This window comes from Nymphaea colorata, chromosome 1 (assembly GCF_008831285.2).
Source record: "Nymphaea colorata isolate Beijing-Zhang1983 chromosome 1, ASM883128v2, whole genome shotgun sequence".
Taxonomy (NCBI): Eukaryota; Viridiplantae; Streptophyta; class Magnoliopsida; order Nymphaeales; family Nymphaeaceae; genus Nymphaea; species Nymphaea colorata.
The window spans coordinates 3,173,958-3,187,125 of NC_045138.2; the positions used below are offsets into that span (position 1 = coordinate 3,173,958).

General features: G+C 35.5%; 1 protein-coding gene across 1 annotated transcript; it reads right to left on the reverse strand.

Annotated features, from left to right (window-relative positions):
- Nucleotides 1-6,809: 6,809 nt before the first annotated feature.
- Nucleotides 6,810-10,689, reverse strand: LOC116245670 (probable serine/threonine-protein kinase PBL26). The gene is made up of 5 exons (XM_031617172.2): nucleotides 9,988-10,689; nucleotides 9,095-9,282; nucleotides 8,824-9,013; nucleotides 8,252-8,643; nucleotides 6,810-7,616 (listed from the first exon to the last, which is right to left on the reverse strand). The coding sequence occupies exons 1-5, from the start codon at nucleotides 10,067-10,069 to the stop codon at nucleotides 7,263-7,265; spliced, it is 1,206 nt and encodes a 401-aa protein (XP_031473032.1). The 5' UTR covers nucleotides 10,070-10,689; the 3' UTR covers nucleotides 6,810-7,262.
- Between the last annotated feature and the right edge of the window lie 2,479 nt (nucleotides 10,690-13,168).

Below are 13,168 nucleotides of genomic sequence, written 5' to 3' on the forward strand. Positions count from 1 at the left end.
ATACAAAAATAGCTAAAATAAAATTTTATTATCTTTTATTCGTATTAATACTTTTGAAAGTTGGTTTTTTAATATATAATCACGTAGTTTGAATGTGCTTGCTACATGTCGATTGTGAATTTAAAAGATGGACCCATGTTTTCAAATTAAGAACAATATTAACTCCAAATTATAATATGATTATGCAAACATTTGATAAATTAGATATAGTAAAGAGATTCGGATCTAGTCTGCTGACATGCTTAATTGAACATGATCAAACTCATTACATGTGTTCTGACAAAAAAAAAAAGGCTTAAATTTAAAGGATACTTGCTTGGATCAAGTCATCAGTTTCAAACTTGAATTGAGTTCGAGCCTACTCAAGCTGAGTTATTGAAGCTTTGGTCGATGAGAAAAACAATAGCCATTTCAATCAAAGCTTAAGGGCCGTTTGATTGCATCAAAATTAAAATCCATAGATCTAAAATGGATATGATGTGACATATTTTTCTTGATGTGGCAAAAAATCCATAGTAAAAAATATATGGTTTATCAAATTAAGGCATAGATCCACATTTGAAATTCTTATTGTCTTTTTACATATCATATTTAAAATGCAAAAAGTTTTCATATTAAATCTACAGATATCAAATGCCCCGGCAATGAAGTTGAGGTGATCAACACAACTAATGTTTTCATATTTCTTGGAAAGAGAAAAACGCGGAAGAGTACACTAAGAATAAGCCATTTCAAAAAAGCTTCAGCCACGTGGAAACAAAGTTCTTCTTTTCCTACTTTTTATCCTTGGCATTTCAGTAATTCTCCGTTTTTTCTACACGTGGGGCGGTGTGATTCGTACATTGAGGCTGCCGCTTCCCGTACGGCAAGAAACAAAAATTTTGGAATTCAATTTCCAACGGTCTTTGGTGCTTGGCGCCATCTGAAAGTTCGAAACGAGAAAGGAGGGAGAAGGACGGGGGCCCACCTTAGATGGATATGGATATTGGATAAGTCAAATAGTAAATGGATCCACTTGTTGTTTGGACATTTCGTCATGCAAAAACGGACACGAATGAACAGAACGCAACTTATTTGGATTTAGATACATTAATTAAACCCGAAATGCTACAAGAGTGCGTATTTGGAGACAAATCCTATTTCAAAAAGATATGTAAAATTAATTTCAAAAATAATCATTTTTCATTTTATTAAAAAAATCATTAAATGATATATAGTTTAAACTTTAAAATAATTTGCATTTTATTAAATGCATCAGGAGATTTAATAAAAAAAAAAAAAGCAACATCAGTCTAGAGGTCTTCCAAAGGGGCCAATATGATGTGTATGGTCCAGCATTAATTTTGCTATTTGTCATATGTGTGTGTTTGTGTATGTATGTGTGTGCATGTTGCACTCGTATCATGTGTGCATATGCATGTATGTAACGGAGATGGGACCATCGCGACTCGAAGCCAAGCATACTCATCCATCAGGATCAGAGGGAAATAGTACTCGCAAAGCTTTGTTTAGGGGCTTTTTTTAGTCAATCACGAATGCGTTGCTTTGAACAGAGGTGGAACCAGAATTTTTTTTATGAAAGGGGCTGAATTATAGTTTTCAAAATTTTGACAGGAAACAATAAAATTTTTATAGAAGATAAATATTTTTCTTCAAAAATTACATGTTTTTTTTTTTTAAGGAGGGTTAGCCCCCCTTTGGCTCTGCCCCTTAAAGCACTCACAAATCTTTAGAGTCATGGAATTTCTAACTAGATATCTTCTATTTTCTTAAAAAAATGGGAGAAGCCAGAATTTTTCTATCGAGGGGCACGACATAAAAAAAACAATTGTAGGGGTCAATTGTATTTTTCAAACTTTTTACAGGAACCAAACAAGAATTTCCTCAAACTTTAGAAGGGTTTCAGAAGGGGCACCTGCCCTCATGATTTGCCAAAATATTTTAACATAAATACATCAATTGACCATTTTACCCTCCTTAAACTAGACTATTATATATTCTTTTCCGTTCTCTTAAATTTCTGATTCTATTGTAGTGGACCTAACAGACTTTTCAAAAAAATCAATGGTTGAGAGAAACCAATGCTAATTAATGTACAAATAAATAATTTGAATGTGTTGCTGTGCCAATAAGTCCATATTTGCCTCTGATTTTATTTATTAGTAATTTTTCTAAAGACTATATATATATATATATATATATATATATATATATATAATGTGTTTTTTTTTTCAGGAAGGGGAATAGGTTGGTTAATACACACCAGTCAGATATACAGCTTGTTGGAACGTGGCCGAATCTGGGGATTTGTATAGCTGCTGGAACTTTGGCTGTCACAAAAACAAAAAGTCAAAACTTATGAGAGCAGCTTTTAACATGACAAAGCCACATTTAAGCTAGGAAGGCAGTATCTGCCCAACTTGCTATATTAATTAATATGTAATAAACATGACAATAAATTAAATATGAAAGAGAATCCAATTAAGGAGTCATATTGAATTTGGATTTAAGAAATGACATCCAATTAGATTGGGCTTTTAAATAAACATCAAATCATCAATATAGCCCGTCAAACTTTACTATACCTCATATCATACATTTTGAAAGTCGATTCTTGACATATATTAATGTAGTTTGAAATTGATTGTGAATTAATTAAAATCAAATTGGTGCATGGTCACATTCAAGTTGGAATATGTAATCATTTGATGAACTGATTATGTTAAATAATATATCTGATTCGAATCCAATTCGTTGACAATTTCTATGATTTTTTTATATAAAAAAATGAAAAGTTTTACGAGTGAGCAGAAGAGTATTTCATCCTACCACCCAAAAAGAGGACTGAAGCCCTCAACCCTTCTGTCACATCCCACTAAGGTATGAGTTTGCTTTGAGTGGTTCGAGTTACCTATCTTTACTATGCTTCAACTTGCACATCAATGTCTTTCTTTTACCGTGCATAAAATTGATGCCCCAAAAACACGAAACAAAGACTATCTAGGTCACACCCGATCTGTTGTACCAACCCCTCTAGAGTAAAAGCTTTACACTGGAAAGGTCAAAAATATCATGCATCTTAACCAAGTCTTGAGTGCAGTTGTAACTAAAAAGAAAGCACAAACAAAGAATCCAAGTAAAATCTTCCTACCAACGAGCATGATAGTTTAGATAGAGAAAAAGTTGGATCAGATAAGGGTTATAATAATGATGATGGTATGTGTGTCCTAATTGAAAAGGTGCCAACAGGTGAGATGTTGCCAAACAAACCATTGTCATATTTAAAATGAATTGTGCCTGAGAGATAGAGAGAGACTACTATGTTCATGTTTTCACTATGAAAAATTATTTTTACAGAAACATGCGGAGTTTTTTATGAAATGACAAAAAAATATGCTTGGGTTTATGAAAAATTTGGTTAAACCAAAGCAATTTGAGCTTTGACTTTGGTTTTAATATGTTATAAATGTGGCTTATATGGCACGTATGATGAAATTTGACGTGTAGATAGTGTTTGCTTTTCCATGTCAAATTATACTTTAAAATCACCAGATATTGACTTTCTATAGCTATCACTCTTGAAAATTTTCGAGTGAGTTATTATTCCTACCTACCAACTATCTCTTTTCTTCTCCTTGTAACTTCTATACATTTTCATGTCCATTTCAATAAATCGATCGAACAAAAAATGCTGAATTAAAGTTTTTAAATTTTGACTACGGTAGAAATATCATTTTTCAAAATTTGTATATAAAACAAGTGAAATTTTTTAACATTTACATGCAATTCTTTTTTAAAAAAAATTGAGGTGGAACAAAGATCCATGCGGGCCTTACCTTGGCTTCGCCCTTGAACCAAGCGAATCACATGCCTGCCTTACCTTGGCTTCACCCCTGAACCAAGCGAATCACATGCCTGTATGTGGTTAAATTTAGCAAAAACTATCTAAAAAATTAATTCTTGAGACATATTTGCATGGTTTTTCACACATGATATCTTTTATAAAAACTCAGTTTTTTTTTTTTTTTAATTTTATGTCTAAGTTGCACAATGGATCCATGCAGTGCTGCAGCTAACGCGTTAACTATTCCGCCAAAGGCATGCAAGAATGGTTAAACCCGAGGGAGCCGTTACTCGTGTTCGAATCCCATGGGCAACCACGCATTAGAACCTCTAGGTTCAAGTATGTTGTCAAAAAAAATTAGCCTGAATCGGCCGAATCAAATCACTGGCAAACTTATTCGATTCTGCAACCCATTCAAGCAAGAATGTCATGTCTCTTTTCTTCATATTTTAATATTTTATTTTTTTAGTATTTAATCATTTATTTTTAAAGATTTTTTTTTCTTTCTACCTAAAAATAAAATAAAATAAATCGTGCAGAATGCTTATTGGGGTGTTCACATTTTGCAAATAAATAGATACTCTTGATCATCACAGCATCATGCTGATAAGTCCTTTAACTTGACTTTATATTAAAATAATTCAAACAGGTAGAATGGTATGTGATATGTATGCATGTCCCTCATAAATACAGCGAGCTTTTTTTTTTCAAATTACCTTGATGGAATAATGAAAAGTCAACAAATACTAAAACACTTAAGAAAGCCAAAATTCTTCTTTAAAATATTCAGAAACTTGGCCATTTATCATGATCGCTTCATTTCGTTGGATATATCCAAAATCATGGAATTTTGGAATCAAAATACTCAATTTTTAAAAAAATTGGAATTATATTAAACAAACAAGGTATTTTGTTTCCAAAATTAAGAAATCAAAACCTGAAATTTTGATTCCATTCTAGTTTGAGGAGGAATATGATTCTGGAATTTTTATTCTTGAATCAAAACTCGAAACCATCAAACGCCCCCTAAGATAATAAAATTGTACACTTGGTGCAACTGATTGTGAGTATAATCAAGAAAGCATTTTTTGATAAGGATGTAATTATGAATGTCAATGGATCATATTCAAATCAGATATCCAACTCAACTACTTCAAAAAAAGTTGAATATGGAAAGAGAAAACACATAAGTATGACATTGGATCAGATTTAGAATTGAGGGATGACATCTAATCAGATTTGGACTCAGTTTCAACTAAATATCCATTTGGATTCAATTTCAAATTTTGATTCAGTTCTAAATAAGTGTCTTCTATCAAATATTGGTACGTTTTGAAAGTTGGTATTTAACATATTATAATGAAGTTCAGATGCAGTTTTAGATTCAGATTTGAATGTGAATTTAAAAGTCATATTCGGATCAAATTGAGATTTTGAATTTAAAAATCGGACTCGGATATGGTATTTTTCTTTATTGGTATCTGAATGCAAAGTCAAATCTGAATATGTGAATGTTAGATAAATTGAATATGACAAATGGCACATCAAACTAAAATTTTAAGAATAAATTCAGGTCAAATCTTTTTTTACTCTCAATCGAGTAAGAGATTCTCAGTTCCGACTACCTGAAATTGGATTAGTGATTGGGTGTATCTGATTCATTTGCATTCCTAACTTCTTATTCCTAACTTCTTATGTGAATGTTCTTACGCGGAAACTACCTTTTTTATTCTTGAGGAAGCGTTTGGCGACAGGGAACACACCACAACCCATAAGAAACACCTTTTATGCTTCAGTCCATCTACTTCCACCCTGCAAAGTGTTCCAGAACAAAACAGAAACAGGGTGTTCTGTAGCACCATCGACCTCAGAAGGTTCACCAACGCGGTTTTGGCTCATACGACGTCGTCATGTGAGTTGCAGCTATCTGTTCTGTTCATAGTATCATGAACTGAGAAATGCTAACTACGGGGACTGCTGAATTAAGTGGCCATTTCAATCTAATGTTAGTAAAACAAATAAAGTAGTCGAACAATTTTAAAAACAAAAAACAGGGTCCTTGTGAACTCTGTGCCAAGATGATCCACTCATTGAAGATGACACAACTCTGCAATTCCAATTATTAGAGAAATATATAAAGTTGAGAGAAAATTAAACTTCTAAGAAAATTAAAAGTTGCCCCAGATATAAATAATCAAAGACGAAATGCTTTGCAAACCTAAAACAAATTCCAACTTCAGTATATGAAATAAGCATAGAATAAGATGTATAACAAAAATAAAAACAGATGGCAACTTACGAGACCAATGCAGATGCAGGTTAGAAGAACAGGTCATGGATTTGATTTAGGCCAGAAAAGAACCTCTCCCATGCACACCTCCGCAGGCTAACTTCTGAAGATGAACCAGCAGGTAGGGGATCAAGGATCCAGTAATCTCAGTATGAAAGCAATATTAACCAAAATTGTGTTCAAAAAGTAAACGGCAAAACGAAGAAATTTGACAAGAAAGGGTCAGCACATATGTTTAAGACAATGTTATATGTTTCGTTTCACATGACATGTTGAAATATATGGTCGTATCAGGAAGCTCTTGATAAATATCTCATAGTCGGAAGAATGCAAAAGATTGCGAGAACAACCATGACGTTTTCTAAACATCACTAACATTTGATACACGTGCCAAAACAAAGAGGAAAATTCACGATTAACCTTGTTTGCCCACACTGAGAAAGAGAGAAAAGAAATTGAGCAAAAAGGAAAACAGGCATGGTGGAAGTTAATGGTGGATTGTTATGAGAGAAACAGTAACAGCAACAGCAACAAAAGCTCTTAGTTTGACTACCTTTATGCTGTCATTGTTACTATAACTGTTCCTGCAATTTGAAGCAGCAAAGCTAGACGACGTCATTATGCAATTGAACTTACTGAAGTATGAAAATATAGAAGGAAGAAAGGACAAGGGTATGAAAGAAAAGTTACTCACCTTAATGAATTGTTTACACAAAGATAACAAACTAAAACAAGAAAATATACACAGTTACAAACGTGTAAAATGCTACAGAACCGTGATTTTCCAAAATGTTTCTTCCGAAACGTCTGAGCTCCTTCCTGATAGCCCTGCTGGGGGCCACTTCTCTTTTCAGTAAGATGTCTGCACTCCCTGAAATTTTGAAGCTTGAAGGATGATCCATCAAATATGAATTAACAAAAAGGTGCTTGCAAAAAGATAGCAAACAGACACAATGTTACTGATTTACAGTTCACTGCCCGGATGGGGTAATAGGCCCCTTCTCTTTTTAGCGAGATGTCTGCACTCTCTGAAATTTTGAAGCTTGAAGGATGATCCATCAAATATGAATTAACAAACAGGGGCTTGCAAAAAGATAGCGAACAGACACAATGTTACTGATTTACAGTTCAAGCGTTCCCACCATCTGATGCCAGCCTGCTTCCCCGTGAACTCGAACCCCACTTCATAGCCTCAGCAATTGCTTGTTGCCGCTCTGCAGCACTTAATGCATCCACTCCTATGTCTTGAATGGGCGATGCCACAGGTGAAGGATTTTTAACACAAAAATCATCAGTTGGCATTGAGAGGAAACTAAGGGCAGTCACCACATCAGCAATAGAAGGTCGGGTTGAAGCTTCCTCTTGGAGGCACATGGCAGCAACTGCAATTGCTTGATTTAGACCTTTTTCCGGGTAGTTTCCTTTGAGCTTTGGGTCCGCCAATTCATGATATCTCTTCTGATCCCGGAAAATCGGTTGTGCCTATCCAGTAAAATGAAAAGGCGATTAACATCTGCTGGGTTGATATTCTGAGAAAAAACAATGAAAATTACGGCATCCATTGGCTTCTCTAGACTTGCAAATAACATGGAACGTAAGGTAAGAGCAATCACAACCATTTGAGATGCACAAACAACAGGGACCAAATTACCAAGTTAATGCTTAATTTTTAGAAAGATCATTAAAACTTGAAAAACCAATAGATAGTTCCCAACAAAAGGTTTGCTAAATCCATTTCCAAACAGCTTAAAGTATCCAAAATTTCCTAGATCTACAGTTGCTTTGAAGTTTGGATGAGTACGCAAGAGACCCTGCAAACTGCTTCTAGTCTGTTGTACATGGTCCGAGAAGAAACAGTAAATTTCACAAATACCAGCATCAGTATAAGAACACATTCTGTAGCTGTTGCATGAGCTTATCACTTCTTGGATAATGTTGACAAGAAGAAAGAAAAGAAGAAAAAGCAAAGAGCTAGAGGTGGATGGACACCTTCCTTTTTGCTTAAAGTTCGTTTTGCTCTTCCATGGTCATTTTCACAAAATAAAACAAAGAGAAGGGGAAAAGAAAACAGAGGATGCTTTACATACTTAGGACATTAAGGATACAATGCTACATACCCAATTGACCAAATTTTGCTCATCTCCATGCCTAGCAGTATTGATGGCCCTTCTTCCTGTAATGATCTCCAAGAGAACAACCCCAAAACTATAGACATCAGACTTTACAGTTAGTTGACCAGTTCGAGCATACTCTGGTGCACAGTATCCATAAGTCCCCATCACACGTGAAGATACATGTGTCTTATCACCCACAGGACCCAGTTTAGCAAGTCCAAAATCAGACAGTTTCGCGTTGAACTCCTTGTCCAATAAAATATTAGAAGATTTCAGGTCTCGATAGATAACAGGTGGGTTGGCCTTGTCATGCAAATATTCTAATCCTTTAGCAGCTCCAGTAGCTATTTTCATTCTAATAAACCACTCCAAAGGCTTTTGCTTAGGTGATACATCTGCAAAGACATTGTGTAGTTTCTATGTATTAAAAATTTAAAACTGCCAGATCCACAAGATAAAAGGTACAAGCTATAGACGGTGGAGTTCTTCTAAGAAGGAAACTTGGCACTGCAATCAATAACATAAGCTGTTCCCAGCTTACATGAAAAATAATTATATAAAACAAAAAGCACTACCAAGTAGATGACCCTCCAGAGATCCCAATGGCATAAACTCGTATACCAAAAGCCTTTGATCACCATCAGCGCAGTACCCAATCAAGTTGACCAGATTTGGGTGGTGAAGGAGACTAAGCATTAGCACCTCAACAAGGAACTCTCTGTTCCCTTGTAGCCCATTGCGGTCGAGCTGCTTAATAGCCACAACCTGATGAAGGAAAGTTAAATTGATATAATAAGAGGCTCAACAATCCAAATTAACTAGAACCACATTGGAAAACCTCACTACCTGACCAGTACCCTCGAGTTGTCCCTTATAAACTCTTCCAAAACCTCCTTCACCTATAAGACATTCAGATCGGAAATTTTTGGTAGCAGATGCTAATTCACGGAAAGTGAATGTCTGTGCTGTAATATTTCCATTACCAACTTTATTACTTCCCTCTTGTTTGCCGTCAGCTGAAACCTTCTGCTTCTCTGAAACGCGAAAAAATTAGGTCGCTTACTTGTTAACTGAGTAACTAAATTCAATACTCGATTCATCGTTGTTTTTTCTTTTAACATACAGAAGATTGCAGAAAGCATAAAGAGAAAAAATTTTAGGGTTATAGGCATTCCAAATATTAGTCAAGTCCAACGCAACACCATAGAGTTTTCAACGTCCTTTTTTCCTTTTTTGTTTTTATTTGTCTCTATTTTTCTATTTGTAATGTCTTTTCTCTCTCCAACAGTCCAGACCTATCCAAGGCTTTCCTTATAACTTGACAACTACCATTAATTGGGCACAAAAACTTGCCTGTTGCTCTAACGAATGCTGCATCATAACTTTCATACGAAATTCAACCCTTGGGAGCAGCAGAACCTAGACCATGATGCAAGTAAGTGACTTAAAACTATGCTCGCCACCAAAAGGCCACGTGTGTAGCACCATGTTCTTATGATTAAGCTTCAACAACCTACTGTTTTCGTTCACGATTCTATTCCATTTAAACCAGCTTTATTTGACATCAAAGTAACGGCAAAACAAAGTTAACCTTTCGTAAAATTTGAATGAAGATCACGCAGTTCAACAGAGTTCGCAAATCCATTCTTCACGAAACAATAAGAAAAAAGGACGACACCATCAAAGGATATGAACGAGAATAGAAATAAAAGCATGCTGCAGAGAGGAAGAACATATACCAGATAGTTGCCCCGATCTTTCCTTCCAGCCAACGGATTTCTTTGCTAACTTCACGGACATAAAACAAGGAAAGCAGCTCATTTCTGCAATACTCTATCCGAAATCCTTCCTCCCCAAATCCCAAATGCTACGAAGAAGAAAAATGATAAACCAACCAGAATTCCGACTGCCCAACAATTGAAACCATAGGCTGATCCTAAATTCGAACAGACTTAGCTAGAAAACCAAGAAAGTTCGGAATGCCAACATTGTAGAATTCCCCGGTTAGCTAGAAAACCAAGAAAGTTCGGAACACACATTTCATCCGTTTACCACGTAAATTGAAACATGGAAAGATGTCAAGACACAAAGGTAGGAAAGAGAGAAGGGAGCAAACGAGGATTCGTGTAAGGAGGAAAGATAAGGAAGAGGAAGGTGCAGAAGACGATGAGGGAAAAGGGTGGTGGAGGGCATCGGCTGGGAATAGAGGAAAAGGTCGACATTTTGAAGGGGTGGAACACAAGACGTGGATGCCAAATTTGGTGTGCAAGTTCTGGAGAATCCTTGGAGTTCCAGGCTATGATGGAGGGAGGGGCAGTTGGAAGGCTTTGCTAATATTGGCGACGTCATGAGGAGGGCGGGACAGAATTTTGACCAGAACAAGAATGGAGAGGAGCTTCTCTATGCCTCATGGGCCTGCGGCTTCTGCCGCATTAAATAATTTTCAGGATTCTACAAGGATCCCTCATTTCTCGACCATATTGTAGAATGGATCCTTCTTTTATTGCCTGCTACTCAGCTCCACCTTTTAAGCAACGTCTGCAAAAGAGTCACTTGACAGTCATAAAACTTTTGTACATCCTGTTGGGAATACATTGGTAAGAATATCTGTTTCATCGTTAGATCGTTACACAAAACAAGATTAGATGAACATGATTATAATTCAAGAACCAACCCAAAAATTTATGTTTTTGCCCATTCGAATCATATCTTTTAAGCAGAAAAATGTTGAATGTTGACCTTTCATTTCAAAATCTTATAAAAGATTTGATTATCCTTCTATACAGAAAAAATCGACAAGCATGTTTTTATTTAAAGACGTTCATGCTTTTAACATAGAGATCAAAGGCAACATCAAAATATCCAGGATTAGCAAATATTTCGCTTGGTCTAGTAGCTATTTCAACATGACAAAACATTAACCACAGCCACTTCAACGTACTCTAATAAATTAACATTCATTAGCAGTGCAAAAGATAACGACCAATTCACAAAGCAATCATGACACAAGGAATAACCAGAAACATGCTTCAAATGAGAAGGACCAATGCTGATGTACGCTGGATTGTTGTTAGACGGCTAAATTGTAAAAATTTGTCGCTAAAGTCACCATAAAAAATTATTTGCCACAAACTTTAGTTAATACTAATTTAGTGACTTTTTAATATTAAATTTTTAAATTTTAGTCATCTACCAGCATCTGACATGCAACAGTTACTATGTGTATAGAAAAATTAAAATTTCAAAAACACTACTATCCTTTGTTATACCATAAATCGTGACTAGTGCTTCTGTTTTATGGTGTTTTTAGCGATGGTTAAATATTTTGTCATTTAGCAACATTTAGCAGCCAACTAATTTCTACTTAATATATATATGAGTGAGTAAATAATGACTTTAGCTATTCAGAGTTATTCAGTCATCTAATAGGGCTGTCCATCTAATGCAGTTAGATGGTTAAGACAAATACATGGAGAAAAGGGCGAAAACTAATATTATATGATGAAAATAGCCGTCACCTTTTTTTCTTTGTTTTACTCTTAACCGCCCATCATAATGGATTAGACGGTCTTTTATATATATATATATATATATATATGTGATTTTCAACAATTTAGAATTGCTATGTTATTAAATGTTGATTTACTCTTTTGAATGGAATCAGTTTAATAAAACAGGTTAAATGCCAGCCGATCCTGAGGCCCATGCCCGCCCTTACAGACATTGTGCTTGCCATGGAAAAAGGCACAGCTGGAAGAGGGCCCCAACTATGACTTGTATAAGCCAAGCAGGCATAATGTCCAGACCTGGTCGTGTTAGCGTGTGAGACTAGAGTTCGATCCCATATGATTTTCAAATCCAGACTAGAATCCAAATTCAAACCTGAGCATGGCTGGTGATGTAAATGGATCGGATTTGCTTCATATATCTGACCAAACTGCTTTTAACAAGTCAAAGCAATTTAACATCCAAAACGACTACCAATACAATTCAAGTTCAATTTTTAAATAACCATTCAATCAAATAATAAACATTGATATCTTCAGTTAAATTTTCTTGTATCCAATATATATACATTTTGCAAGTCTGTTTTAACATATCATAATTGTGTGTCGAACATGATTATGAATTTAAAAGCGGATTTCCAATCAGATTTTGTTTATAAATTTAAAGGACAGATGTAGTATGTAATTTTCTCCACTTTTGTTTGAATATAAATACGTGAACATCTGATAGATCGGAGATGGCAAAAAGCGAACCTGATCAGGGCCAAACCTCTTGACATCTCTTAGTATGGCAAGCAGTTAATGTGCTTTTTACATATAATTGGATTCAGGTTTACTCCAAATGTCGAGTATAGGAATTGGATGTGGATTGAATTGTATATAGAGAGCGAAATCTGATTAATGAACACATCTTCTGTTTTCGTGAATCTATTACTCCAAATCAATGTGATGGTAAGATCCTAACTGTACTTACCCAAAACTGAATCTATTTAGTCTGATCAAAAAAGGAAAATGGGACCAAATTCTAATCATGCTCGGACTCGCTGCAAGGTTTAGGTGACTGATTGTGGACTCCAATGTCAGATCCTCACAAGTTTAGTTATGTGTGTGCATACCTCCCCAGCAAGAGGCCAAAGCAACCCCTCCTTTCCACCCATAGAGTCAAGTCAAGAGCTTCTTTAAAAACAAAAATCGTCAACTAGAACATCCCATCACCATTCGTGTTCAATGCCCACGGGAATTGAATTGCCGTCGGAACTCTTATCCCACTTCACCGGACTTCAGCTTTTTCATTTTTGGAGAAAGAAAGCGAGAGAACAGTTTCACTGCGCTAGCTCTGGGGTTTTTCAGGTGATATCCGTGCAACCGTGGAGAATAGGCAAATGCTCGGTTGGTCCATCACACGCGAACTAGT

Coding starts and splice junctions, on each gene's coding strand:
- LOC116245670 (XM_031617172.2), bottom strand. CDS start 10,069: ATGAGCTGCTTTCCTTGTTTTATGTCCGTGAAGTTAGCAAAGAAATCC. Junction 9,014..9,094: donor AACTCGAGGGTACTGGTCAG/GTAGTGAGGTTT, acceptor TTCCTTCATCAG/GTTGTGGCTATTAAGCAGCT. Junction 7,617..8,251: donor AGCAAAATTTGGTCAATTGG/GTATGTAGCATT, acceptor TTTACTGGATAG/GCACAACCGATTTTCCGGGA.